The sequence below is a fragment of the Penicillium lagena genome, assembly GCF_028827675.1.
Source record: "Penicillium lagena strain IBT 129212 chromosome Unknown utg000001l_segment0_segment0, whole genome shotgun sequence".
Taxonomy (NCBI): domain Eukaryota; kingdom Fungi; phylum Ascomycota; class Eurotiomycetes; order Eurotiales; family Aspergillaceae; genus Penicillium; species Penicillium lagena.
The window spans coordinates 3,010,870-3,038,608 of record NW_026623222.1 but is presented as its reverse complement, the minus strand read 5'-3'; the positions used below and the strand labels follow the sequence as shown (position 1 = coordinate 3,038,608).

At 49.2% G+C, this 27,739-nt stretch overlaps 13 protein-coding genes across 13 annotated transcripts; 7 read left to right on the top strand and 6 right to left on the bottom strand.

The window, feature by feature from the left end:
* Nucleotides 1–87: 87 nt before the first annotated feature.
* On the top strand, nt 88–2,254 carry N7510_001312 (putative MFS monosaccharide transporter; the record flags this gene model as incomplete). The annotated part of the gene is made up of 4 exons (XM_056973239.1): nt 88–273; nt 625–781; nt 945–1,156; nt 1,550–2,254. The coding sequence occupies 4 exons, from the start codon at nt 88–90 to the stop codon at nt 2,252–2,254; spliced, it is 1,260 nt and encodes a 419-aa protein (XP_056838356.1).
* Nucleotides 2,255–3,276: 1,022 nt separating this feature from the next.
* On the top strand, nt 3,277–5,069 carry N7510_001311 (uncharacterized protein; the record flags this gene model as incomplete). The annotated part of the gene is made up of 4 exons (XM_056973238.1): nt 3,277–3,340; nt 3,405–3,587; nt 3,658–4,217; nt 4,275–5,069. The coding sequence occupies 4 exons, from the start codon at nt 3,277–3,279 to the stop codon at nt 5,067–5,069; spliced, it is 1,602 nt and encodes a 533-aa protein (XP_056838355.1).
* A 2,899-nt stretch (nt 5,070–7,968) lies between these two features.
* Nucleotides 7,969–8,685, top strand: N7510_001310 (uncharacterized protein; the record flags this gene model as incomplete). The annotated part of the gene is made up of 1 exon (XM_056973237.1): nt 7,969–8,685. The coding sequence occupies one exon, from the start codon at nt 7,969–7,971 to the stop codon at nt 8,683–8,685; it is 717 nt and encodes a 238-aa protein (XP_056838354.1).
* Nucleotides 8,686–9,106: 421 nt separating this feature from the next.
* N7510_001309 (uncharacterized protein) lies at nt 9,107–9,991 on the bottom strand (the record flags this gene model as incomplete). Its single annotated transcript, XM_056973236.1, has 1 exon — nt 9,107–9,991. One exon carries the CDS (start codon nt 9,989–9,991, stop codon nt 9,107–9,109), a length of 885 nt encoding a protein of 294 aa, XP_056838353.1.
* A 495-nt stretch (nt 9,992–10,486) lies between these two features.
* Nucleotides 10,487–12,337, top strand: pbs2 (mitogen-activated protein kinase kinase PBS2; the record flags this gene model as incomplete). The annotated part of the gene is made up of 2 exons (XM_056973235.1): nt 10,487–11,920; nt 11,969–12,337. 2 exons carry the CDS (start codon nt 10,487–10,489, stop codon nt 12,335–12,337), a joined length of 1,803 nt encoding a protein of 600 aa, XP_056838352.1.
* Nucleotides 12,338–13,086: 749 nt separating this feature from the next.
* Nucleotides 13,087–14,623, bottom strand: glr1 (glutathione-disulfide reductase GLR1; the record flags this gene model as incomplete). The annotated part of the gene is made up of 3 exons (XM_056973234.1): nt 13,087–13,520; nt 13,585–14,420; nt 14,472–14,623. 3 exons carry the CDS (start codon nt 14,621–14,623, stop codon nt 13,087–13,089), a joined length of 1,422 nt encoding a protein of 473 aa, XP_056838351.1.
* Nucleotides 14,624–15,829: 1,206 nt separating this feature from the next.
* N7510_001306 (urate oxidase) lies at nt 15,830–16,887 on the bottom strand (the record flags this gene model as incomplete). Its single annotated transcript, XM_056973233.1, has 3 exons — nt 15,830–15,966; nt 16,043–16,689; nt 16,751–16,887. The coding sequence occupies 3 exons, from the start codon at nt 16,885–16,887 to the stop codon at nt 15,830–15,832; spliced, it is 921 nt and encodes a 306-aa protein (XP_056838350.1).
* Nucleotides 16,888–17,642: 755 nt separating this feature from the next.
* On the bottom strand, nt 17,643–19,627 carry N7510_001305 (uncharacterized protein; the record flags this gene model as incomplete). Its single annotated transcript, XM_056973232.1, has 3 exons — nt 17,643–19,177; nt 19,245–19,397; nt 19,453–19,627. 3 exons carry the CDS (start codon nt 19,625–19,627, stop codon nt 17,643–17,645), a joined length of 1,863 nt encoding a protein of 620 aa, XP_056838349.1.
* A 151-nt stretch (nt 19,628–19,778) lies between these two features.
* N7510_001304 (uncharacterized protein) lies at nt 19,779–20,087 on the bottom strand (the record flags this gene model as incomplete). Its single annotated transcript, XM_056973231.1, has 2 exons — nt 19,779–19,905; nt 19,957–20,087. 2 exons carry the CDS (start codon nt 20,085–20,087, stop codon nt 19,779–19,781), a joined length of 258 nt encoding a protein of 85 aa, XP_056838348.1.
* Nucleotides 20,088–20,768: 681 nt separating this feature from the next.
* Nucleotides 20,769–20,978, top strand: N7510_001303 (uncharacterized protein; the record flags this gene model as incomplete). The annotated part of the gene is made up of 1 exon (XM_056973230.1): nt 20,769–20,978. The coding sequence occupies one exon, from the start codon at nt 20,769–20,771 to the stop codon at nt 20,976–20,978; it is 210 nt and encodes a 69-aa protein (XP_056838347.1).
* Nucleotides 20,979–21,249: 271 nt separating this feature from the next.
* N7510_001302 (MFS general substrate transporter) lies at nt 21,250–22,691 on the top strand (the record flags this gene model as incomplete). The annotated part of the gene is made up of 3 exons (XM_056973229.1): nt 21,250–21,434; nt 21,512–21,885; nt 21,940–22,691. The coding sequence occupies 3 exons, from the start codon at nt 21,250–21,252 to the stop codon at nt 22,689–22,691; spliced, it is 1,311 nt and encodes a 436-aa protein (XP_056838346.1).
* A 701-nt stretch (nt 22,692–23,392) lies between these two features.
* On the top strand, nt 23,393–24,173 carry N7510_001301 (zinc-binding alcohol dehydrogenase family protein; the record flags this gene model as incomplete). The annotated part of the gene is made up of 2 exons (XM_056973228.1): nt 23,393–23,937; nt 24,005–24,173. 2 exons carry the CDS (start codon nt 23,393–23,395, stop codon nt 24,171–24,173), a joined length of 714 nt encoding a protein of 237 aa, XP_056838345.1.
* Nucleotides 24,174–25,409: 1,236 nt separating this feature from the next.
* N7510_001300 (Major facilitator superfamily domain general substrate transporter) lies at nt 25,410–27,498 on the bottom strand (the record flags this gene model as incomplete). Its single annotated transcript, XM_056973227.1, has 5 exons — nt 25,410–26,244; nt 26,309–26,449; nt 26,506–26,856; nt 26,931–27,028; nt 27,106–27,498. 5 exons carry the CDS (start codon nt 27,496–27,498, stop codon nt 25,410–25,412), a joined length of 1,818 nt encoding a protein of 605 aa, XP_056838344.1.
* Between the last annotated feature and the right edge of the window lie 241 nt (nt 27,499–27,739).

Here is a 27,739-nt window from a genome sequence, read left to right as displayed (position 1 = left end):
TAAATATTCTTCTGTACACAACTAACGGACACGTTCGTATGCTTTGCATGCTTTATATATCTTGTCGAGAGAAATCTCGACAAAATCATGCTCCAACTCACCCTCAACAGTGGCACATCGGACTCGGTTCCCTTCCGGGGACAGAGTCATTCCTACTGCCATCTCCGCACTTCCCGTCGCAATCTTGGGGTCCTTTGGTTCTTGGGAATCTTCGGAAGTTACCCAAGTCAGGATGGACCTGTGGAGACATACCCCGAAGAGTGGGGGCAAGGGGTACGGGGCGAGCGTGGACAGCCAACTAGAGGATCGTCCCCGGAAGGCAGTTGAGTCCGATGCATTTAGAGTTGCTTCCCTACTCCAGTAACGGCGATCTACTCTCGGGGATGACTGCCTTCCGCAATATCCAACCCTATTGAGAACTTTCCCCACAAAGCCATCCACCCCCTAGCCTTTTTGACCCGCTGTGAAAGGTTCTCGGGGCTGGATGCCTTCCGGGTGAATTTGTCTAAAATCCCCGGACTTGGCCTACGGTTTCACAACGCCTCATCAAATCCTATTCTGAAAACCTATAAATCAAAGTTGGAATCAGGACGTTCAAGTTGCTGCTATGGGATATGTCCTAAGTCTAAATCCATCAAATTTACCTCAAACCGAGAGGATACCCAGACCGCGTTCGCTTTCCACTTCGCAAAGATGGCTATCTTCCCATTGACCAAATACACATCCCACATGGGCGCATCGGGTCTGAAGCTCAACATGCTCGTTGCCGGTATTGCGGCATGTGCATTTTGGCTTTTCGGCTACGACATGAGCATCATGGTACACTGCCTTTCTTTAGCTTTCCCACATGACACGCCCAGTCTAAAAGCAAATGCAGGGCGGACTCATCACGGAAAAATCCTTCATAGCTGTCTTTCCCGAGATGAACAACGCCAATGTCCAAGGCATCGTGATCGCTTCTTTTGAACTCGGTGCCCTTATTGGTGCCCTCGCCTGCTTGGACCTTGGCGACCGCCTCGGTCGTCGTCTGACCGTTTGGTTCGGCATGCTCTTTATGCTGATCGGCGGCACGTTACAGACCAGTGCGTGGGTTATATCTCAGCTGGTATTGGGTCGCGTTATTAGCGGCATCGGCCTCGGCTTACAGGTAGCCACGGTGCCGTCATGGCAGTCTGAGTGTGCAAAAGCGCATAGTCGCGGACGTTGGGGTAAGCAATGGTCCTTCCCCTTTCTCTCGTATTCGAGGACTAGATGGTTGACTTGATCTAGTCATGATTGAGGGTGGCTTACAGACATTCGGCGTGGCTTGTGGCCAGCTCGTTGGTTATGGCTTCTTCTTTGTAAAAGGTCAAGCACAGTGGCGTGCACCTGTGGGCATCCAGCTCTTTCCGGCCCTGATCGTCTTCATATTTATTAATTTTCTTCCTGAATCGCCACGTTGGCTGATCAAACATGGCCTGGTTGAAGAGGTGCGTTTCGTTTGTTTGCTTGCCGTACCCACGCTTCTCTGGATAGCGAAGACGTCTCGCTGATAGTACAATGCTTGCAGGGCACATACAACCTGTCAAAGCTTCGGGGCTTGCATGCCAGCCACCCGGAACTAGTGTTTGAACGTGAGGCAATCATCGCCTCGTTCGAAGCGCAGATTGAACTCGCTCCATTCTCCTACAGAGAAATGCTGGACATGGGAAAGAACAAGACGTTCCATCGCGTCGCCATTGGAGTCTTCATGCAAGCGGCGCAGCAAATTTCTGGAATCAATTTGGTCTCGACCTACGCCAACAAGATTCTGCAGGAGTCGTTCGGCCTCGACGCCAGCACATCGCACCTTATCGCTGCCATGGGCGGTTTGGAGTATGCTCTATGCTCGCTTCTATCAGTGTTGCTCATAGAAGGACTCGGGCGTCGTCGAGCCTTTCTGTGGACTACTATTGGCATGTCCTGCTGCTTTGCCATCATCGCTGGGCTTCAAAGCACAGATTCGCGCACCTGCCAACTGATCGCTGCTGGATTCCTCTTTCTCTTCAATACTTTTTTTGGTCTCGCCTGGGTTGGAGGGCCGTTCTTGTACAGCGCCGAGATTGCACCCCTGCGATGCCGCGCGCAGGCTAATGCCATGGCGAGCGCTGCCAACTGGTTGTTCTGCTTTGTGGTGGTCATGATCATCCCGCCCGCTTTCCAGAATATCGGCTGGAAGACGGTAAGTCTGCCCTTTTGTGCATTGTGGTCCGTGTTCAACCTAACCTGTGTCTAGTACATTGTTTTTGCCATCTTGAATGCCTGCTTCATACCCATCATCTACTTTTTCCTAGTTGAAACCAGAAAGAGAAGTCTCGAGGAGCTTGTGAGTACCACCGAGGGAGGAAGAGTGAAAACTGAAATTGGGATCCCATGAAAAGACCTAGTGAACTAATGTTTTGGCTTCTAGGATGTCATCTTCGCTGCGGGTGGTGACCCGGTCAAAAAAGAAAAGACGATGCCGCACAATATACCTATTGAGGAGGCCCGGAGGATCCTTGGGCTGTCTGAGAGTACTAGTATCGCTGAAGTACTAGATCATGACGCGAAGACGTCAGATTGAGAGCAGCTTTTCCTTGTTGAAAACAATTTGTATCATGGATCACTCCAATGGACAAAAGCAGCTGCATTCAGTCAAGCATTGAGATGGTCGAAAGGAACAGCCGCAGGCACAGGCAGTAGTGATCACTTTCTGTGGGTCGGTTACCTCTCAAACATAGGAACAAGAGGAGCAAGAGAGAAGAGATAAAGTAAATTCCGTCAAGCCAAGAAGAGAGTACATAGATTCATAATCAAAATTGATGATGCCGATGCTGAATGCAAGGTGTTGTTGTTTGAAGCATTTATCCGAAAGGTATTCAAACATGCTCAGCTAGGCACCAAGCAATTGGCCCAGCATATACATACCCATGCCAGTTGAACCAAAGAGATGGCCACTATTCTACGTGCAATGGAGAAGACCATTTATTTGACTTTCGTGTTAAATGGGAAAATTGGTATAGTGAGTGATTTGTAAGCCACTCGCTGATTTCGATCCAAGTGAAGCCTGTCGCTAACTCTGGACTTTCTCATGCCTTCGGACTAACCGCAGCTTTTTTTCTTTTGCACGGACCAGAATATTAAATCTGGTCCGCGCATCCAGTTCGATTCTCTGCTAGGTGGATCCAAGAAAGCCAGCATTATTGGGAGACAACGACTCCACCGATCTGTGATCGTAATATATAACACGTTCAAATACGCAAAATTGCGCTATCAGCAATGCCGACCTTTCGGGAAGCCTTGTCGAAACAAGTGCGAGGGCCTAGCTCGAGATCCAAGCTAGGTAGGCATTGAGACATGAGATACCGTTATCTTTCCTAAGTGGGACGCTGACGTTTGATGTCAAGCCTGCGAGGAGTGTCGCAAGAGCCACGTCAAGTGTGATCAATCACGACCTTGTGCTCTATGCAAGCGACGAGGGATTGAGTGTTCCCTTGGTCAAGAGGTTGTTTTCACCGCGCTCGAGTTCAAAGCACCAGCAGGTTACCTGTTAGAGGATTTTGCCTCCTCAAAGACAGTAAAAGATCCAGGTTAGCCATAGCCACGAGGGTGGCTCTCACCGCGAGAAAAATCATCGGCCTAACGCCTTCTGAGTAACAGCGACCTTTGTGGATGAAACGCAAGAGGTCTCGGACCTATACCAGGTCATAAGAGCGAGCTATGAGGCCTCGAGCGTCTCATCAGACCAGCATCAGCATCTGTCGCCACGACCTGGACTGTCCGGCCACGCTAACCCCATCACGGATCCCATTGACGCCTTTTTTCTCTGGCGATACGTCGACTACATCGGTCCGCGCTTTGACATGTTCGATGATGCACCACGATATTTTTCGACAGTCGTACCGCAGCTTGCGCTAAACGACAAGCTTGTCCTGCTAGCATGTGTCGCCGTTGCAGCCCGCCAGTACTCCCTCGTCAATGAACAACAGCAACACAGTCACGAGCAAGCTTTGACATACTACAACGCGGCTATCAACCTACTGTCCAAGCGGCTACAAGATAGCGGGCCAGATTCTGCGGTATTTGCGAGCTGTCTGCTTATAGCTCACTGCGAGATGGTCGAAAGCAAGTCCACGGATTGGGGCCTGCACCTCAAGGGGACGGGAGATCTTCTCAAGATGCATGGTTGGCACGGAACAAGCGGCGGTTTGGCACAGGCGGTACGTCCTGTTCTTCATACTGTGATTATGTTGGCTAACTTGAATATTCATACACAGTCATTCTGGATTTACTGCAGGATGATTATCCTTGCCTCTCTCTCTGATGGCAAGCTGGTAGCATTAGAGCCTAAGGAATGGATCCCCGGCGGTGTATTCCCTGATCTGGCTACGTGGACGCTCGAATCATGGCAGAAAAAGGTCGTTTTCCTTCTCGGGATGGTTCACGATTTCTGGAGTCGCACTCCCGATGTCACCGACGAACACGCGGCGCAACTTCACGCTGCCCGATGGAAGGAGCTTGAAGCTGAGCTGGTGCGCCACCAGAGTCAAGCGCCAGCTGTGTGCTCACCTCTCAGTATTCTACCTCCGATTGGAGAGGACAATCCCTTCCAGTCTGTGCGTTACTTGAACGGTCCCGTGTCCGCAGCATGGCAAATGCTGCATACCGCGTTTCTCATTCTCACCATTTGCACGCCTTGCTCGCAGGCGTGTCGCCTCTCAGTGCTCTCCAGCCCAGACGTGACTCAAAAAGCACAGACCTACGCGCGCCAGATTGTCGCCAACTCGCTGACGAATCGATGCTCCATCGCATGGGCGAATGCCGTCCAACTTCTTACAATTGCGGGTCAGTGTCTCGTGGTAGAGCCGGAGCGAAATGCATGCGTCCACATTCTGCGAGAGATTCAGCAACAAACAGGCTGGAACACGCGGGAAAGCGTCGATAGGCTTGAAGCAGCGTGGGAGAATAGTTGGAGGTATGAGTCCGGTGGAAGGCACTCGGCAGTCAGACAAGTAGATGCTGGCAAGCTGCTGTATCATATTTGGCTTGGTGAGGCGAGAAGATCAAGCTAAATGATTCGGGCTTGGACTCGGCGCTCGACTTGAAAAGCAGAGCAGGAGAAAGGCTATCAACGCTACCCATTATAGCATATTGCATATCCGCACCTCATGCGTACTCATGCCAGTTCAGGATAGCGCAGGCCGATCCACGTGGGGGCGGACTTAGGGCCACCCACCCTAACCCCACCCCCACCACAGGATATCGCAGGCATGTCGAATGGAACAAGTTTCCATGAAGATCGACATCGGGTCCTGACGCAGTTAAATCCTTCGGATCGCACGGCTGCGACGGTGGCTTGCGCTGTAACACACTAACGGTGGGGGAGGCGATCTAAACATCCGAGGTTATTTCTATGATCTATTCAAGCCACCCGTCCTTTCCTGCCAATCAAGCTTTGATGCATACGTTCACACTTTGCCACGTTTTTGAGCTGATATACCACATACCCTGTAAACATTTTATTATTAGGCAAGCATGTTGTTACTTCGACCATTTTCCCTGTATCGAGATTCGCGTATTAGAATTCCAACGAGAATCAGTCCTGGTCAGCCTTGATTAGCCTTGTGAGAGAAGGATTGTCAACATTTTTTCCTCTCTCACAGTTCTTCAACGTTCTTTGATTACGGCATGGTCTATGGCACGGGTTCGTCGAAACTCCCTGAGTGATTGCGTATGCACTAACCACGGCCTGAAACACTAGAGATCTCGTCTGGGTATATTTCCAGGAACTTTTGCACCTGTTCTAAATAGGGACCGCCCCTCGGGGACCGAAAGACCCACTTAGTATGTCCATGTACCGGTAAATATCTCTACAAAGTGTGAAATATAGAGGGATACGTAGGCGAAGAACGTAATTGATCGTCCAATAATCCACGTGCTATCCATGTCCTATAACGTATGCCGAGATTGTGTTTCAATTTTAACCCGAAAGCTTATGCACGCCGTTGGGGGCTGAAGCTTGGTAGATCTTGCCGTCGTGATTAGCTGGTAGGCTTACCTATCCTTGGCTGCACGATCCACCGCAGCGTGACATTCCAGGATTCGGATGCTAGATCGTCGAGTCTGCTAACCCAAAATTGGTGGCTGATAGCACTGCCTTGTAACATCGCCACTTGAAGCCTCGTTTGTAGTGAGTCTGCTCAGAAGCTAGCGTTGCCAGCCTTGTCTCGCCGCATGCACACATCACCACCCACTTGCCTTATTTACATGGATGCGAGTCAGACATTGCATTGGCCCCCGAAAAAAGAACTGCATTTATGCAAGGGCCTGGCTGAGGCCAAGAATTTCTCGAAAAGCATAGAATGTACAAGGCTTCTGGAGTGAAGTGGCCATTATAACTCATCAGGCAAGAATTATAAGGTGGGAAATATTAGGACCGAGCCATCAGCCAAGGCTGGCTATGCTAAATAGGAAACTCCACATCAGCTAGTTATCGTGAGCTATGATCAAGAGCAGGCACGAGTACCTAGTGCATGATTGAGTATAAAACTCCACTAGATTGGGGTCCACGCGATTCTAGCCAGCCTTGCGCCTCAACCATCGCATAGATCGACATTACTTGGTTACATCAATCCAATCAGATAGTATTTACCCAGAATTATGAAACGCCTTTTGTCTGTTATTCCATGAGATACCCGCAATCCCATGTTTAGCGCTGGAACGCAGTCTTTGATTATCATAGTAGTTGAACGATCCGGCTTCTACTCCGTAATTTGAGATCGGGCCTCGGGCGTGGGGGCAATTAACCATTTCAAGAGTTATAGATATAAAAGCGTGATATTTCCCTTCAATAGAACCTAAAGCAGGTCTCTCCAAGCCAACTTCTCTCCGCCACTTAAGGATTCTCTTTCCTGCTTAACTCCTAATATGAGGTACACTGCATTGCTGGGCCTCTTCGGTCAGTCTTTCCCTGTCCTCCATAGAGTTCCTTTAACTAACCATCAGCTCTAGCCCTTGAGGCGTCCGCTCTCCACGTTGGTAGGCGAGAAGCCACGACCAAGCCGCCCCAATCTAGCTCCACGCCTACTTCATCATCCAAGGTTTCCACAACAACCACAACTACCCTCAGCCCGGCACAAGAAACAAACAAGAATGCGCTGTGCAACAATGGCTTTACTCGTGATAACTGGGTAAAATATGAAATGGATTACTGGTTAGACTACTGGTAAGAAAGCGATGAGCCATTTGCTACATGCCCGTTGTAATGACTTGTCTTCAGGTCTTCCACCTACCCTATGACGGTCGACGGTGGAAACGTCACAAGTGGCACAGATTGGGTAGACTTTCTGGCTGCTCAGACCAAGAGTCTTTCAAACGTACATTGCGAAGCGGGGAGTGGACAATGCCATCTCGGCGGCCTTAGTGACACAGCTGCTTGTGAAAAAGACCCCGAGTGGACGCCAATTTTTTCTTCGCACTCTCCGCTTGCGAGAATCTTTTCGACTGGGGCTCAGGTGTCAACAATGCGCTTCAAAAACAAGCGAACGATTTCCAAACCCAGGTCATGGGCATTGTCACAACTTTTACACCTCATGACACGTCCGGCGTACGAGACACCCCATCCTAACCTACACTGGATATTGGATTGACCTGTCATATTTAACAGGACTCCGCATCTGCAGTATTGACGATGATCGGCGGACTTCTAGGGGGGATTAGTGGTCTTCTAGGGCCTATCAGCGGAGGAGCTTCAGCTGCTGCCGGGGCCGCGAGTGGTCTTGATGCTTTTGCAAATGGTGCACAAAGCTCAATGCAAGCAAACTACGCACAGCTGTAAGTTTGATTTTTCCTATCTTCCCTATTATTTCACGCATATTCTAACTACCTGGTAGGCTACAAAATGAGCTGAACACCTATAGCTCTATCGAGGACTTGATTGGACGATCTATCGTGTTAATGCAAAACGCTACTATGATGGTCGTCGAGAACGCGATCAATGTTGCCCCCGATAATAGCGGATCGCAGACTGGAAATTATTGGTATGATTTTCCAACCAGCGCCCCGTACCTCATGCAGAACGGCTCGTTCGCCGTGGAGTTGCCGAATTACGGCTATAATATCCTGAGCGGCGAGCTCACACAGTACATCAACTCGAGTGCCGTGGCTGCTGCTTGGGTTCAGCAAAACGTCTTTATTGCAAAGCGTACCGACGACATCTCCGGTACAGCTCCCTGTGACATGGACCTCGACAAACTTGATGGCGCCCGCGCGTGCTCATCTGATGGGAGCACTGCCTACTTCTTTATGGTCAGCCAGGAGTTGGTACCCTCATATGCCTGGGGTGACTATTCAGGTACTCCCGGAGTGTCAGATGTCGGGAACTATGGGCTCGATCTGTACACTATGGCTACGGCAGCGGAGTGGGTCCAGGACAACTACTTCAATTCTTCGGGATACTTCCCTAATGTTTCGCCCACCGACATGGTCAAGGATTTCACGTCCCAGTACGACCCCCTGCCAAACGGCTACTTTATCAACATCCCCGTCATGGATGCCGATGGTTTGAGTGAGCCAGATCTCTACGACCAGGGTGGCGCGGAGCTTGGGACTGAGGCCCTCTTCATTGTCGAGGTCATGAACGAGCTTCCGAACCTCAACAATTGGCCATACTCAATTGATTATAATTGATTATTGAGCTCATCTTTCCCAGAGTTTGTTTGATTATATGGCTGAAGAATTGTAATGAATGAAAGTGTTCTGTTTTCCTATTGATGAATAACCAAGTAACTATGGGAAATATATCTGCATGGATCGGTTATGTTCAGGACCAACTATGTACAACACCACGTAAATGATAGCGTATATATAATGCACGAAATCCAACGAAAAATTTACAATCCACGCGTAACTTAAGTGGGTGGGCCACGATATGTAGATGGAAGCCTCGTTAGCCGAGGTAAGGATGGATAGATGGGAGGGGATGGAAGAGATATGGTGGTCGTCGGCAATCAAGGTTCCCCTGAGTTAGGCGGTGCGAGCTTCCTCATTGCGAATATGGTAAATGGCGATTAATTTGGCCACGCGATTGCTGAGTATCAAGTGGACACGTTTACAGGCGACTGCGCAGAGGTGGAGATGTCTTTGAATTATGGTCAGCGTCACGTTCAGAATCCTCGCCACGCCAGAATCTTTGGACAACAGTCCAATATCGATCAGGGTCTTCCATGACCAAGCCACAATGTTGGCCATGTTCAAAAACAAGTTCCTGGGCCGAGTAGCCTAGTGCGCGTGCATCTTCGACATGCATCTGTACATCCTCCCAGCCAACCATGACATCTTCCTTGGAATAGATGTACAGTCTCCGTGGTTTGGTACCAAAGGTGGAGGCATCCAGGAGCAGTGCGCGTAGGTCACGTACTGAGCGCAGGACACCAGCATGCTGCAGCCGATTCACCACTGTTACTGTGGGGGACAAAAACGCTCTCTCCAGGACTTGGGCGACAGTTGTCTGAGGGACTGACATGCGAGTAGCCCCGATTGCTCGATGGAGGGTATCGTCGCCGGGACAGCAATCGAGGATAATCCCTCGAAGACTGGAAAAGAACGCGGTGCCAGCATCTTCCTCCTCTTTCAGGGACAAAGCTAGTTGCACGGCAATATTGCCTCCACCGTGAGAGAAAAGATGCAACAAGGTGCCGCGCGACCCTCGCGAAGTCAAGACTCTGCGGATTGCGCGGCCAGCAGGTTTGAGACGGGCGCGCAGCATGCTGAAAGGCCGAAACATGTCCGAGAAGGACGTGGTGAGCAGCAGGATGCATGCGCCGGGATACATCTGGCGATACTGCGCAACATACTTGTTGATGCGACGCGGGGTGGAGCCCCCTACCCAGGTACACAGAATAACCAAAGCGGGCGACGAGTCAGGGGCAGCCGCCGACGAGACCGGTTCGTACAGGTGGATGTGCTGGCGGATCAGCTCCAGGCGGGTGTCCATGGCTGCCGCGGGAATCCCAGGCTGGCGTCAATTCGGCTCTCCTGGAAGTTAAGCCCTACCTGGAGCTCCCCGGGTCAACCAACGGTCGATCCGTGCCGGCACTACCGAGACAAGGCCTTATCGTGCCGGAATCCTGTCACGGGGCAAAACCTGCTTTGGGCAGCCAGGGCGAGGTCCTGATTGGGTCAGCAACCCGGGCAAGAGCACAACCTGCACGGGACATAATCGTAATGATCTGTGCCGTTATTTCAGACACGAAATTAACATCATATCTTTCATTGGGGTAGTAGTTGGAGTCCAAAGTGCCCCGCTGCTTTCCACTGCCGTGTTTGCCTGGCCGGCCACACTCTCTACGCAACTCACTCCCTTTCTTTCTCCTCTTCCCGTCACTCGTCCATCCCCGCCAACACTTTCCCCCTTTCCTTCTCTTGCCTTCTCTCTGTCCCACCCCACTCAATCTGGCTTCCTGCTAGTCCGTGTGTGTCCATCGCCACCATGGACCCCGATCGGGATCCTGCGCCCGCCGAGGACGATCGCAACCCAGGCGACAGGTCCCCCGCAGCCCTCACCCACGTTGCCTCGACCCCGGCCCTCCTCCACACCCCTGCGCCCGGAATCTCGGCCTCCAACACACATCTGGGCCAGGTCAATGCCGCTCGGCAAGGTGCGGGCACTTCGCCGCGCCCTCCGGCCTCCATGAGCGCCCAAGGGAGTGGCGGGTTGAACCAGGATATCATGGCCAAGATGAAGGCCTTTTCGCTGTCGCGGCAGGGTGCCCCTTTACAACACCATGCCTCAACGGGCTCCGTCCCGACCGCTCGGGAAATTGGTGCAGGCGGTGCTCTCGCTGGTCGTGTTCCTTCCACCGGGCGACCGAGCAACCAGAACTGGACTTCTTCTCCGGTAGTCCCGGGAGTATCATCCCCCGCGTCTCCTCGGCCTGGTGGCCTTGCCGCTAAGCGGATGAAGCCTGGTCTTAAACTGTCGGATGTCACGGGAACCCCGGCGCCGACCAGCGAGCCCTCTAAAACAGACGCGCCAAACGGTGACTCGGCATTCAGCAAATACTCAGAGTTTATCGACACGAAAGCAGGGACGTTGAACTTCAAGAACAAAGCTATTCTGCATGGAGGCGGCGTCGAGTTCTCCTCGGGTCATAGCTTCAAAATTTCCCTGGACGAAGTGGATCGCTTGGATGAACTGGGCAAGGGCAACTACGGGACAGTATACAAGGTTCGGCACAGTCGGGCACAGATGCGGAAACCCGGGCTGGGTCTACAGGGAATTGTCAGTCGGCCTCCTGGTCAGGAAGATGCGAGTGCCGACCCTGGCGAGTATTCCGGGGTGATCATGGCGATGAAGGAAATTCGACTGGAGTTGGACGAGAAGAAATTTGCGCAGATCATTATGGAGCTGGACATCTTGCATCGCTGCGTTTCGCCTTTCATCATTGATTTCTACGGAGCCTTTTTTCAGGAGGGTGCGGTCTACATGTGTGTCGAGTACATGGACGGGGGGTCAATCGACAAGCTCTACGAGGGTGGCGTTCCTGAAAATATCCTTCGCAAGGTGGCTTTGTCGACGGTGATGGGACTGAAGTCACTCAAGGACGACCACAACATCATTCACCGCGACGTCAAACCGACGAATATCCTAGCCAACAGCAAGGGCCAGGTCAAGATTTGCGACTTCGGTGTCAGTGGAAACTTGGTGGCCAGCATTGCCAAGACCAATATCGGATGCCAAAGCTACATGGCTCCAGAGCGAATTGCAGGTGGCGGGATGCAGCAGGCTGGGGCATCCAGTGGTGGTGGTACTTATAGTGTGCAAAGTGACATCTGGAGTCTGGGGTTGTCGATCATCGAGTGCGCTATGGGCCGATATCCATACCCCCCGGAGACCTACAACAACATTTTCAGCCAACTCCATGTGAGTGTTCTTTTTTTTCTTTCAGTGTTTCCATTCTAATACGTGCAGGCTATCGTCCACGGTGACCCTCCAACTCTGCCCTCGACAGGCTACTCAGAAGACGCCCACAACTTCATCCGCGCCTGTTTGGACAAGAACCCTAAGAACCGACCATCCTACAGCACACTGATCCGCCATCCATGGCTTGCATCTCTCATGCAACCCCCAAGCGAAGCCGAGCAGCATTCTGAGTCTGGCGATGCTTCCGCCACGACGGAGGACAAGGAAGTTGCAGACTGGGTGCACAAGCAAAAGGAACGTCGTGCGCAGAAACTCCATCCCGATGCCGAGAAACCCGCACTGCATGCCGTCGCGCTGGACAAGGTGGCCACGAGTCCGATTCACGAAGAACCATCCACCTCATCGCAGCAAGATTGAGAGATTTTCTTGTGATTACCTGGAACATGTATTCTTCTCTATCTCGTCCGAAACGGTGATGTGTCTTTTCCGATCAGCAGTACAAACACTATCTACGGCTCTGTCGCCGTCCACCATGATCGCCAGCGATATACGAGACACGATCTGGCTTTTTATCTCCGGTTTTCGTTCTCTCGGTTGTAACGGGGCCACTCCGCTGTCGCAAATACGACCCTGCGGAATTTTCATCCTTTTCATCGCACAGCCAGGGTTCTAGACCGTCCCGCGCTACATGCTGGACTATGCAGAACAGCTAACCTCGGACTCGGTGCTCTTCTTCCCTGCACCACCGCAGGCCCTCTTCGCAAAGCACAGATCGAAAAGACACCTGTGCAATTGTTTTGCTTCAGCCATACATCTATCTATACATTGTCGAATACACACTCAAAGACATGCAATGATAAGCTGCCCCTGTGTCCCCGTAGATGTATGTCCCATCACGAAGAATCCCTGTTATCATTTCATATGGTTTATCCAAAAGGGCTTCCAGCTCGGAACAAGTACAACACCCACCCATAGAATCAAATTAACGGGCCGAGGTGAACCGATAATGCCCACCAACCAACCAGCCCATAAGGCAACAAAAAGAAGTAACACGGTGGTAGCCAGTCTAGGGAATGTTATTAATCTAGCACAGGGTCTAGATATTTGGATCTGCCACTAGGTAACAAAAAACCAAAACAGACGCACACAGCACAGATTCGAGAGATCTACCGCATCGTAACCAGTTCCTCTGCACTGGTAGGATGGATAGCAACACAGCTATCAAAGTCCTGCTTCGTCGCGCCCATCTTCACTGCAACACCGAAACCCTGCAACATCTCCCCAACACCCAGGCCCAGAATGTGTAGACCGACAACCTTCTCCTGTGGCCCGGCGCAGATGATCTTCATCTCGGTGGGGTTCTTGGCCTTCTCCTCTGGCGGCATGACGTCGTAGAACATCGCCGTGAACTTGGTGTGGTAGACCTTGATCTTGTCGTCACCATAGCGCTGGCGAGCTTCCGGCTCCGTTAGGCCGATGGATCCAACTTCGGGGTGCGAGAAGACTACGGTTGGGATGTTCTCGTAGTTGAGCTTTGCGGATTTGAATTCGGGGGGTCCGAAGAGGCGGCTGCCTAGTTGGCGGCCGGCGGCGATTGCAACTGCGAAATCGTGTAAGTATAATTGGTTGGTTGGGTGTGTTATTCCGGGAATTTCATTGCTTACCGGGTGTCAACTCGGCTTGGCCAGTCACATCGCCCAGGGCGTAGACGCCCTCCACAGAGGTGTTCTGGTACTCGTCGACCACGACGAAGCCGGCGGGGTTCAGCTTAACACCAGGGATATCCAGGTGCAGGTCCTCGACCTCGGGAACACGACCAATAGCCCACAGCAGCTCGTTAACTTCCACCTCGGAGCCGTCGTCGCTAACCAGCCTGATGAGCTTGTCCTTGCCCTTGCCGTCCCGGATGAGTGTGATCTCTTTGAAACCAGTGTGTCCGCGGTGAAACTTGACGCCATTAGCCTCGTAGCGATCCGTCATAGTCTGCTGGACCATGGGATCAAACTTGCGCAGGAAGGTCTGCCCGCGGATGAACATGTGGGTCTCGACATTGACGGCGTTCATAACACCCGCCAGCTCAACGGCGATGTATCCCGCACCCACGACCGCAACCTTGGGCGGTAGCTCCTCCATCTCGAAGAAGCCGTCGCTGGTGATCCCGTGCTCGGCACCGGGGGTGTCGGGAAGGGTGGGACGACCACCGGTCGCGAGGAGAATGTGTGGCGCCGTGTACCGGACGGCGCCGGAGCCGTCGGCCAATGCCACCTCGATGGTCTTGCGGTCGACGAACTTGGCGCGGCCATGTACCAGGTCGATTCCTTCCCGACCCCAATTGCGCTCGTAGGCACCGTTCAGCCGCTTGATCACAGCGTCGCGGGTGTTCTTGAAATGGGTATAGTCCATCTTGATGTTCTCGGGAATGTCGTAGCCGTAGTGTTTGCCGATCTCCATCATTTCATTGATAGTTGCGAAGTTCCAAGTCATTTTCTTTGGTACGCAGCTAGGGGCCGGGTTAGTTCGTGTGCCACGTAGAGGAAGGTATAGAACTCACCCAACATTGACACAAGTACCCCCAGAACGTCCACTTTCGACAATTAGCGTCTTTGCGCCATACCACCCGGCAGCACGGCGAGCGCTGCCGCTACCGCCGCTTCCACCACCCAGGACGATGTAGTCATATTGTTTCGTTTCGACGGGAGCCATGTTGCTGCTGGAGGATGAAAGGTGTCTAGAGATAGTTGAAAGACGAGGTGCAAGAGCAATTGAAGGCGTGGAGGAGGTGCGGGTGGTCGCCAGGTTTTGATCGGCGGCGGTCGGACGTCGACCTGTAACGGTATGAAGGTTGGAAGTCCGGCAAAATCGGTTCAAGAGTGAAGAGCCTCGATAGCTGACCCGGGATGAAGGGATGACAAGAGAGCGGGAGATCATGGGGGGAGAAAGAGAGAGGGGTGAGGAAGAGGGGAGAAAGAGGGCTAATTATATACAGGCCGGCGGGGGAGTCGGAGAACAAAAGCTGACAAAAGCAAGAAATGGAGGACGAGAGCGGTCTATTCGTGGGGCCTGAGGCATGAGTTTTGAAGTCACGTGCACGCGAACTATGCAGTGCTCTTGTAGGGCATATGTTTCCTTTTCCTGCTTTAATTCTTCCTTAGCAAAGCAAAAATCTTTCCCTGTTATTTGAGATGGCTTCTGGATTTTGCAGTCGAGACGATCCACGCTCGAGTCGGTGAAGAATGTATATTTGTGACGTTCAAGTTACAGAAGTTTCCCCTATCTTATGTCGAACCTCTGTACGCCTGTTGACCCTTAAGAACAGACATGCGCGGGTGGAAAGTGCCCATCGAAGACCTTTCAAACCCAAATGGGTGTGCTGTAACGTAACCAACTCTACATATCTACAACAACCGCTGGCTATTTTCAATGTTTTCTTTTCTCTCGTCCTTGTTTGGTAAAGCGAGAGATGATAGGAGGGGAGACCAACCGGGACGCCGTCTAAACTACAGCGCCACTATTACCAAAATCAGCTAGTCTGCGGGGCTTCCCGCCTTTCCGAAACTATCAGCCATGCATGTTGTGATACCTAGTTTATCTTGTTGCTGAATCGAATGGGGATCTGGTCCGTCTGGTGGACAGCCCTGGCATAGGTTGAACTTGTGCCCAACTTACAGTCTCCCATATAAATATAGTTTAAAGAAGCTTCACGTAATAAAGGTAATATTAATCTACGTCACCATTATTATGACTTATAAGAATTCGCATTTGTATATAGGCGAATAGCTAGAGATACAAGGTTATAAACTAGATCTCATCTTCGGATTGAACTATATACCGCTCTACCTTCTCTGGTACAGGACAAGTCGAAATTACAATAAACTTGCATCGATTGATCAGAGGTTCTCCCAAAGCTGTTCATAGCTTTGCTGTTTTGGAATTCCGAAGCGCTGAACGCGTCAAAGTCCCTTTGATCAGGCCATTCGGTGCAGATTGTGGCAAGTACACCTCGGCATCCGTATTGGTATTTTGAATTCCATTATGCCAGCTCAGATCTAATAAAGATCAGGTACATAAAAGTTAGCCACATTCTGCTGAAAACATACCTCAAAGGGCTTTCTGATGACTCACCTATCTCAACGTAGTGCTTATTGGGCCAAGAATACTGGACATTTTCTGCCAAAGGAACACTTTTCAAGAATTGCTCAGCCATTTTGTATAAAGTACCCTGGGCACTCATGCTGTTGTCCTCAGCAAAAATCCTGAAGGTTGCGTCCTTCGCAAATGCGAATCCGCTGTCGAAATGGGAAGCATGAGATTCAACATCGGACAAATCGGTGAAGTGTTTCCATTTCCATTTGATGTCAACATCACTACTCAGGATGCGGTCCCATGTCTCCGGTAGTGTCGTGTACTCATCCTTAATATAGCCCCAGAATTCTGATTTGGTACTTTTCAAGACACTTAAACCAGAAATTGAAGACGTGATATTGAATCCAGATTTCTTGAGCACATCCACATTAACATGCCGTTTCACGCTCCCATCCTGAAAGAACGAGTGTGGGTGTGGCTTGTTGTCAATGGCCATTCGCTCCCAAGAATGGCAGGTGAGATCAATATGGGCAGAATGAATATGACTGTATTTAGTAATGAAATGCTTTCCAAGGATGGAGCCAAACAGCTCTGGAGGGTCCACAGGGTATTGCTTCGCGACGATGTAAACTGTGTTTTTGATCGCATCAGTGGTAACAAGCACGCTGTTGTCCTCTTTGGTATAACTATAGAGAAATGTCAACAAAATGAAATGATTTGCAAGGAATTTACCAGCGGGAAGCTTACGAAGTTTCGATGTCTCCCTCCAGCAAGACGCAAACTGTCAGTTCGTACACTGTTTGAACACCTGTCGTTGCATTGCGATGGACTTTGTATAGGCGAACGTTGTCCTTGCCATACTGTGCGTCGGAGAGCTCGTACATTTTGTCTGATCAAGACTTTGACCAAAATAAAGACAATTTGAGAGAGTTTAGCTTGTGATCGAGATGTTCTGAACAGATTCCAATGCTTTTCGCCGCGCAATCAGGTCTTTATGTATGTGCGTCTTTCGAAGCCCCCCGAATGCTTTCAGCTATTCTCGGACAGCTCCGATTTCCGGGTATAAAACTACCATTCGGCTGTAACCGATTTGCCTGAGCTCATCAAAAAGAGGGGTAATAGTACAAATGTTATAAAATTCTTAGAACAAATACTACAATGGTCGTATCCAGCAAAAATACTTGAACTGAAACCATTTGGTCCCAACACCATCATGCATGAGCAACGATATGGACCTAGTTACCATATATGCCAGATTGAGTCCATCTGAAGGTTTACATAAAAAGGGAAAGTGCTTCCAAATCAAAACTCTGTCGTTGAAAGACTCGCTATATGTTGTAAACCCTGTCTCATTCGTTCTCAGAGAAGCAGTCGGTTTTCTTAAACAAAACGATGTGTTTATTCAAATAAGCCTCATTCCAATGGGAAGATTCCGCTGGTGTTTGTATTTCTGTAATAAGGAATTTGAGTCTATATTCTGTGTGGTGAAACCAAGAACACTAATTTTTTCGCTGTCTCTTTTTTTTGTCTTTTCCTTTTTCTTTTTGAAGACATACTATATTGAAGCACAAAGAAAGATACAAAACCCCATTTTTAAAGCCTTTATCGCCCCGCCTTTCAGTGTATCAACGTCCCGGATCTAAACCCGTCTGACCATGAACTTACTGAAATAAGAAGTCACGTCCTCAAGTCTGTCCAATCCGGTGATCAAACCAATATAACCGTCTGGTCTCACCACAACTAAAGCACCGGAGTCCTCGGGAACGCCCAACTGATTCTGAGCAGCCCCGTTGGCATCAGAGTATACACGCATCGGCCATTTGGTGGAAAATGGAGCAGGAAGTTCTTCCAATTGAATATTCAAATGATCCAATGAATGAATCAAGAAAAGGTCAATGAGATAAGAATTGTTGGTAGAGGATACTGTGTTTGTTGCAATATCCTCATGGCGAAAACGTTCGATAAGCTCCAATGGCAACAAGTTGAAAAGGCTCATTGGAGATTGAGAAGAATTCAGAGACTCCGCGAGTTTCTGGATCGTCGGCGAAAGAAGCTGATTACCAGCAAAAACGAACAAGTGGAATCTACCGTTGGAAGGCATGACATCTAGTAGCTGAGCGTGGTTTCCATCAATGTGTCGAACGAGACTGATCGGTAGCAGGCGTTTCCCTGGTACCAGTGGCTCCACCGCCTGATTGTTAATTTGCGTTCGAACAGTCGGGTCAACAAGTAGGTTTGGAGGGTATTCATATCCACACCCACTTGTGAATCCATGTCCCTCTTCCCATGTCTCGCGGAGGCTTTGACTTTCAAGCTTCTCTTTCTGTCCAAATTGACGGGCAAAAACAGCGTCAAATTCAATTAGCTTCTGTGCAACCCAAAGTCTCTCTTGCTCGTATGTTAGGAGCAAGTCGGCATTTGCAACGCCTTTCATGACAAGTGCCAATTTCCAGGTCAGATTATATGCGTCAGAAATGCTAACATTCATGCCCTGCCCCGCCTTGGGGCTATGTGTGTGACATGCATCTCCTAGGAGGAAAACACGCTGACCTTGGTCATGGAAGTTATGAACCACTCGCTGAGCCACATGATATTTGCTGATCCAAAGGATATCAGTGATGTTCATTTTGTATGGGTGAATAATGTTGTTGATGTGCGACTGAACGGTGCGGCTGAGCTTGAAGGCACTGTTGTCATAGAGATGTTCACGGGGTTGGTTTCCACTTGCGTCGAGGACCTCCTTATTTTTCGCATCAACCTGGAGGAAGATTCGAAGCCCCTCATCCTTGCGTGGTATGAGCATACAGCCACCGTCAGAGGTTTGGATCGCGCAACGTCGCCTATAATCGGGAAAATCCGTGTCAACGTAGACGTCTGCCACGGCCCAAACATCCTCGCCACCTTGCGATGATGATTTGACACCTGTAATTTGACGCGTTGCACTTCGCGCTCCATCACAGCCCAGAATGTACTTTGTCTGCCAAGCTTCAATGGCACCGGTGGCATTGTTTTTGATGTATGCCGTGAGCGGCCATTCGGGCATATTTTTGTTGTATTCATAGTGGAGCAATTCCATGAATCTGTGTATCTTTTGTCCTTTCGACAGGAGATGTTTTTCAAAAATGTCTTCTGTCATTCCTTGGTCCGTGTTAAACAGATACTGATAAGGAGTAGCTTTGATTCATGTGATTATCAGCTCGGTGTCAAATCATACAATTTTTTAAGAGGCTCGAGCAATTACCGTGAACTACCTCAGCACCAGTGAAGGTTTTATCCAACAGCCCCACGCTATCACGCATCCAGAAAGATGTCTCCGTGAGGCGGTGTCCCTTGCCATCAAGTTCATGGAGCAGGTTCATTGTCTGCAGAATTTCCTGGGTGCGGGGTTGGAAAGCTTTTCTTTCGGTCAGCATCATCTTTCAAACTAGAGAATGCTTGATTTCACAAACCACTCGCATGTCCCGTTTGGGTCCTCGTCGGACGTTTGTCAATTAAGCGGAAGTCGATATCATATCGTTGTAGAGTCGCAGCAGCCATGCAACCAGCAGGGCCAGCACCAACAACGATGACATCGGTCCGTTTGGTTTGGAAGGCCGAAGCCTGTTGGTAGGTTCTGATCGTCATGGTGAAGGGGGCAATAGGATACTATCCGTATAGTGGGTTTGAGGAGATTTTTTTTTTTTTTTTTTGGTTTCAGGATTTGCCTTTGCGTTGCCAGTGAAAGAAAAAACCGAACCTCTTTGCTTCGGACTGACCACCTTTATATTTTCGCACTTCAGGTTCGGCCCATGAAATCCATAACGCCAAGAACCGATGGCGCCATGGTGTAGTCGTATAGTCCCTTCGCAATTCTTTTGCCGAGGAGAATATTATGGCCGTTGAGAGCTCGTATAGAATGAGCTCTGGACCTTCTTAGCGATGAAATCTGCCCTGCCCAGCTGGGCAAACCTCACTGGTTCATGTCTGCATTAGCGTATAGCGCGATATCTATTTCTGGTGCCGAAGCCTCGTGTCTGTGCATCGAGACAGTACGGCCGTCCAAATCTCGTCTCATATACTTGTGGAGCCTCTCATATAACTCCATGGATGCTCGTCGTCTCTGTGGTATTGATCGTGCAGGGATGTTGGAGAGCTCTTTGAGAGCCAAAGGTTGATTATGATCGTAGAGGATTTTGTGTCATTTGTTTTCCAGCACGAAAGGGACAGCGAAATAATTCTTCTATACTTCGAGCCAGATTATTGTAAGCAGCCATTGGTATTAATACAAGCCACGAGAGTGGGGACAGCTGAAAAGTTGGTGCTACGTATCAATAAAAATGAGAGGAATCCTATCATGCAAGAATGTCGAAAGTCGTAGGAACATTGGCAAATCTTTTTCATTTTCACGGCCTTGTACAAAGGGAATAGAGCTAAAGAATTCTTAAAGATCTGGCTGGAAAAACTCTAGTTGTGCCCATACAGAGGTCATGAACACGAGCATTCGAAACCAGTTCTAGGCTTTACAGGAATCGAACACTTGTCTCAACGCTAAGCATATAAAAAGTGAATCCTTGCGCATAGTGAAGGATTTGATCGCCGGCGAGCTACCGTGTAAGGATGCGGATCTACCCGCAAGGTGGAGAGCACTATCTATCATGAGAATCCTGCAAGGCGCACTTGACATTCGTCCTGCATTATGAAGGATCTGGCCACCGGGGACCTCCATAGTGGAAGCGATCGGATCTACCCGCAAGGTGGAGGGCACTGTTTATTGTGAGTGCTCCGCATGACGCCTTTGACCTCCTTCGTCCTGCATAATGGAGGATCTGGTCACCGGGATCTCCATAACGGGAACGGAAGGATCTATCCGTTAGTGGATGGTGCAGATACGGGAACGCATTCATCGGCCACCTCCGCCTCGTTTAAACACGAACGTTTAGACACAAGCGGCGGCAGCCGTCGAATAAGTGTGCGAATCAGTATCAAATTATGGTAACTTTTGTAGGATAGCGATTCTCGGTCACCTCCGTGCTGACTTGTTAAGGACTGAGGTCAATATGCCAAGTTGTACCTTCGGCATTTCGGCATTTCGGAAATGATGGGGTTCAAACTGGCAGAAGGCGGCGACCGATAGTTCTTTGACTACGCTACGTGCTCGTATTTCTTCGGGCTAGGTTAGTACAAGTATTCATATATGTCATTTCTTTGGACTCGATTCTCGTGTAGTCAAAAAATTTCTCTCTTTGACATATTCACATGCTCTAAGCATGGAAGAAGCTAAGGTAAATCTCTCTAGTCGATCGGAGCCCTCGGGTAGCCGAGAATATGACAACGAGAAAGCTCTTGACGATCTGCCGAAATCTTCTGCCAATGACACCCAGGCCATTCCAAATGGTGGTTTGAAGGCCTGGCTGCAGGTACTTGGAACCTTTTTCATATTTTTTAACACCTGGTAAGCTTTCTCCCTTCCATGAATTCTTCATTATTAAATTCTTTGGGAAAAGGATTGCTGATATACCCGATAATAAGGGGCATTCTCAATACATTTGGGGCGTATCAGACGTATTATGAGACAGGAAAGTTGTTTGCCGCATCTTCCTCGAATATCTCCTGGATAGGGTCTGTCCAATCATCTTTGCTCTTAATCCTCGGACTAGTTACTGGGCCACTGTACGATGCTGGATATTTCTATCCTCTTTTATACAGCGGATCATTCATGATCATTCTGGGACAAATGATGACGAGCCTTTGTCATGAATATTATCAATCATTGCTTGCACAAGGGTTTTGCATCGGTATCGGTGTTGGTCTCATCTTCATCCCTGGCGTTGCCCTTTTGTCAACCTATTTCACTTCAAAATTGGCCCTTACAAATGGCATAGCGGCGGCCGGAAGTGGCTTGGGTAAGTTTCAGTAAGCAATATTTTGAACAACAACTGATGTTCATATATCTCTAGGCGGGATTATATATCCAATAATCTTCCACAAATTGTGCGATGAAATCGGCTTTGGCTGGACCGTTCGGGCAATTGGACTTGTCATATTCGTGACATTGCTTATTCCCCTTCTAGTCTTCAGGGTCCGAGTTGTGCCTCCGAACAAGAGGAGATTGCTGGACCTAGCCGCTTTCAAAGAACCAGCCTATACTTTCTTCGTTCTCGGAGGTCTCCTTACCTTCGTGTCCCTGAACATCCCTTTCTTCTACATCCAATACTACGCCATCAGCAAGGAAATTTCCACTCATGATCTGGGATTCTACCTTCTTTCCATCATTACTACTGGCTCTGTGTTTGGGCGAGTATTCCCAAATTTCTTTGCGAATAGGGTGGGCCCCTTCAACATTGTTTTTTCGTGTACCGTCATATGTGGCGGATTGATGTTTGCCCTGGTAAACTTGTCCAGTTTGGCTGGTATAGTGGTCATCTCCTTTTTCTACGGATTCTTTTCAGGGGCTTTTGTTTCCTTGCCTCCAACTTGCTTTGTGAAGCTTTCACCAGATCGAAGCTTAATCGGAACACGCATGGGTATGGGATATGCAACCATGACAGTCGGTATGTTGGTCGGCACACCTGCAGCGGGCGCTATTCTGCAGAGCAAAGGATTTAACTCTATGTGGATATTCGGGGGTGTTGTGTCGATCGCCGGAGGATTGACCATGATGATCAGTCGGAACATTCAAGGGGGGTGGAAGCCATTCGCGAAAGTGTGAGGATGATTCGCAACGGCGTCCAGTTCCGGTTTTGTGAATAACAATGTGTTGGAAAAGTTTCATCAGATGCGCCGTACGAGCAATTTAGCCTTCGGGGCCACAAGCAGCTAGGTTTTACACGCTTAGTTCCCTTAGAGTTATTCCTAGCCTACTGCTAGGAAAGACTTCCAACAAGTCCATTCTTCCCGTCGCCGTACATGCATCCATTTTCAATGAGAGTTTTCGTGCAAAATAAGCAATGCAGGAAAAAACTGACGGCTTTTGGTAATAGAAATTGCTGCTGCGTCAATGGTCATTTGTTTGTAAACAATGTTGATGTTGTTGCCTCTACCATCCCATTCATAGATTTTTCCTGTAAATATGAGCCTAAATATATAGGTGCTCTGACATAGAGATGTGTCTTCGCGTCGATGATTCCATCTAGATCGTCGTAGCCGGGGCTCGTATCCTGTTTCTGCTTATAATCTGATTGGAGAAAACCAAGTCATCCGGGTGGTGAGTGCGGACACCTCAGGCACCAACATAAGCACACGATGCCTCGGGAATCCTTCCATCGACAATGCATCAGCTTATAAATCCAATAATGCAAAAGTTAACATCAAGGTGTAAATGGGTTTTATTCAACTCTTCCCCTCGAGAAAATTTTTTGAACATTTAAGTTAGAATCAGACAATCCTTTGATAGCTTTAACTGGCACGACAATGGGTTCTACACTCCCCAGTCACAGACGGGCCATCCTCAAGAAAGGCCCTGGGCAAGCCGTCATCACGTCCATGCCTATGCCGGACGTGCCCCCTGGATACATGCTCGTCCAGACGCAATATGTTGCTCTCAACCCCGCTGATTGGACCGATATCGACGGTGAAGAGTACATCGGCAGCGTGGTCGGGGTCGACTACGCAGGGACCGTTGTTCAAGTCGGCGAGCAGGTGAACAAGGGATTTGTACCCGGGGACCGTGTGGCAGGCATTTCGCACGGGTGCAATGTTCTGCATCCGGACTATGGAGCGTTCTCCGAGTACATCCTCGTGAAAGCGGACGCTCAGATGAAAGTTCCGGAGAACATGAACCTCGAAGACGCGGCGTCTATGGGTGTTGGTGTGGTCACGGCGAGTATGGGTCTTTATCAAAAAATAGGCCTTCCACTACCTGGCTCTGATAACGTATCCAACAACGACCCGGAGTGGATTTTGATTTATGGAGGATCTTCGGCAACGGGATCACTGGCTATTCAATTTGCAAAATTGTAAGTTTGGCAATCCAATAATCCAATAGTTAATCTTTAGTTTGAGAGCTGACATATAGAGCTATAGGTCTGGACTGAAAGTCGTCACCACCTGTTCTCCTCGCAATTTTGATCTGGTGCGCGATATGGGAGCGGATATCTGGTTTGACTACGTCCGTCACTGTCTTATAACTATCATCTGGGAGATCCAGTCACTGATTTCATTGAGCAGCATGACCCAAATATATCCAGCCTGATTGCATCAGCAACTTCGAATTCGTTGATTTATGCCTTGGACGCTATAGCTACCGATGAAACAGCGGCCATTTGCGTTGCTTCCTTCATGAGTCCAGCCATCGCAGGTTCGACAATTCCACCGAAAGCCATATATGCTTGCACTCTCGACCCAACTCTGCCATTGTCAACCTCTATACCGGTGGAAAAGAAATTCTTTCTTGGCTATACTTTCTCTGGAGAAGAGTTTCTGTTTGAGGGGACTAGGTTTCCTCCTATTCCAGAGGATCACCAATTCATTATCATGATCATGAAGCTGGCGGAACAACTTATCCGAGAAGTAAAACTGAAAAACCATCCTCTTACTCTCAATCTTCACGGGAAAGGATTTGAGGGTGTTCTAAAGGGCCTAGATTGCCTGAGGGAAGGGAAGGTAAGTGGAAGAAAGTTGGTTTATTCTGTTTAAAAAAGAAGGATCTTGGTCCTGTGCCTCCAAATGGATCTTCCAGACAGAATATCAGGGTCTTGTGCGACATTGACTATGTATTTTTGGACTAGAGCTCTTGAGATGTGTGTCAAGCTTAAGCTCTTGTTCGGCTGGATGAAGATCTCGTCCACGTTCAATATGTTGCGATATCATCACACGCAAATTATCATATATTACAAAAGGTGAAAGTGGATAATTGTGATGTAGATCAAGAAGTTGTTAGTCCAGATATCATTAAATCCACTAAGGCTGTCCGTAGGGCTGGATCGGTAATATCTGATATCATAGTCTGGTTATAAGGATTATCGAGGATGTTACCGAGCCCTGGACGGGCTTGAAACTGTTTCTCTCGATTGTCCACTTTGCGGGCCCAAGACGATAGCAAACTTCTTAGACTGCGGCTTACAGCCCCATTTCATCTGATTGTATTTTCCTGGAAAGGTATGTCGTCTAGTTGAGGAGTTCTAGTACCCACCAGTAACCGGGGCGCCAGCAGTAAAGTAATGAGAGTACTTACACATATGTAGGTATATAGCACCAAATTGACCTGCGATGACTGATGTGCCTTTGAACGATATTTTCTGTTGTCTCTATTGGTAAATCTATGAAAGTAGGTGATCATTTAACTGAAACAGGAGCGTCTTTGCCTTCGTGTCCGATAATCTGGTTATCTCTCTTCGTTCCTTGCCTTGCTGTAAAGTTCATATAGACTCACAATTTGCTACTTGTCAGTAGTTTAGACAGAAGTTAGGTTTCGAGTACCAACAATCAACTATGATCTTTCAGTCGCCGCATGTCGACTTGCACCAGTCGCTTCCGCAAGGTGCGAAAGTTCTATCTCATCCATCTGCACGCGGTCCTCTTCACCCCACCCTTCACGATCATCTTTGACCATCCGGACAAAGCCAACATCCAAAACGAGGGCCAACACACTGATCGCCACGCCAAAAAAGAGCGCTGACCTATAGCCCGCTATCTGGCTTCCAGAGCGGTTGGCAATCTGGACCTCAATGGTAGAGGCAAATCCCAACCCCAAACTGTTCCCATAGAGGTTAAGTGTGCCAATGATTGAGCCTGCAATACCTTGCTGGTGTCGGCGAACGGAGTTGCTTGCAATGATCTGACCGGCAGTATACACAAAGTCTGGACAGAAAGCAAAAAGAACCACAGAAGGAAAAACCTGAGCCCAGTATGTCTGATGCAGAGGCACCGTTGCCATAAGTGCATTGGATGCGAGAATTGTCACGGTCCCAATGGCAAGGATCCATTGTGCTGCTAGACGAGGTACCAACCAAGCGGCCAGGGAAGCAGCTGCGATTGCACAAATAAGAAAAGGTGTCCAACCAATGGCGAATTCCAGAGGCGACCATTCCCAAACTTCCTGTAACCAAAGGACCTGATACCAGATCAGTGTACCCACAGCCATGTAATTTAGTAGGACGACAAGGATCACAATGAGGAAAGACGGGGCTTTGAATATCTCAAGTGGCATGATGGGAGACTCAGCATATCGTTTCTCCCAGAGCAGAAAGATTCCAAAGAGGGAAATTGAGACAATCAAAAGAATAATCTCATATGGAGTGGCCCAGCCAACACTTGGGGCTTGACTATGTCACCAAGGTAAATATCAATTCGGGTCCATCCGCCAATTTATGGGGTAATAATACTGACTTCCAGACGAAGTTGAAGAGAACCAGCGAGCTCACACCCAAAACGGACCCGATGTAATCAATCTTTCCGTTATGGTCGACAGGTTTCTCGCGCAAGGTTAATCCCCAAAGTGCGATCGATGTTATGAAGCCGAGGCAAGATCTGCAATGGGAGAGTTAGAATCGCATCATAACACTGTTGCGGGACTCCTGACTTACATGAAGACAAAGAACCATTTCCATTCCGTTTTTTCCATAAAGGCGCCAAGGAAGAGAGCCCCGAAATAACCTCCCATGGGCGCTGACGCTGCGAAGAGCCCCAGACTAAGATTCCGAATGCGTCCTGGGGGATTAGTACTTGCGATCATGGCTACTGCGTTAGGCATTATGAAGGCGCCCCCAAGACCACTTAGAGCCCTCATGACGACAAAGGCAAAGAAATTATGACTGCAGAAGGCGCTGGCAAGCGTGGTTACACTTAGCCACACGCCGCCTGCGAGCAGGAGCTCTCGATGACCGTACACATCTCCCAATCGACCACTAATCAATACTAAAGTCCCCTGGGTAAGCCTGGGAGAGATCAGCATTAGCCCTGCATACTTGGAGTATGGGATATGTGGATGAGAAGTCTGTGATTATCATACGGGTAACTGGCCCCAATCCAAGAAGCATATGTCTTCTTGACCCCCATTGACTGACTCAATCTGCTACCACCAGCAATACCGGCGAAGTTTACTGTCATCTAACCAGCCTAATTTTAGCAATTCTGGCCGCTATGGCTTGACCGGAAGGGGCCGGCAAGGAGGCGTCTGTGCTTACCTGTACGAGGTTTGCCAAAATAAGCAACGTAGTGATCACCGTTCGATGCCAAGGTGTGACCCTAATCGCTGGCAGCTGCTCAAAAACTGGCTGGCCAGCCCTTGGAGTGCGGGATTCACTGGTGGGGCCATCTGGCGCTTCTAGGACTAGGTTTTCCGCTGCTGTGGTCGGGGGTGAGTTCTCCAGAGGAGAGGGCGGCGATGCAGGATATGAAACAGATAGAGCAGGAGATTTCAGTTCAGATGAAACCGTCTGTGTTATAGACATGATTGAGATAGTAAGTATGAAGAGAAGGGGGAAGGCAGTGGGCTGGCTCTGGGCTGCGTTATATATAGCGGGGATGTCGTGTCTGTAGATCTCGCGCCTGCCGGCGAGTAATGCACGAAGCTCCATTTGGGTGTAGCTAGTTATTGAGGTTGGCTGATTGATAATCAAGAGCAGGGGCGGCATTTAATATTATTGCCCATATGAGTCACTTGATGCAGCCGCTTGCTTCTCCACACCTCGGGGGTCGGACATCTTTGCGAAGGTATGTAGTGGAGGAAGTTTTAAAAGCGGGAGTACTAATATATGATATATGTTAGTACTGAGCTGATCAATGGCTTCGATGTAGGTCTGAATTAAATAACGGGTA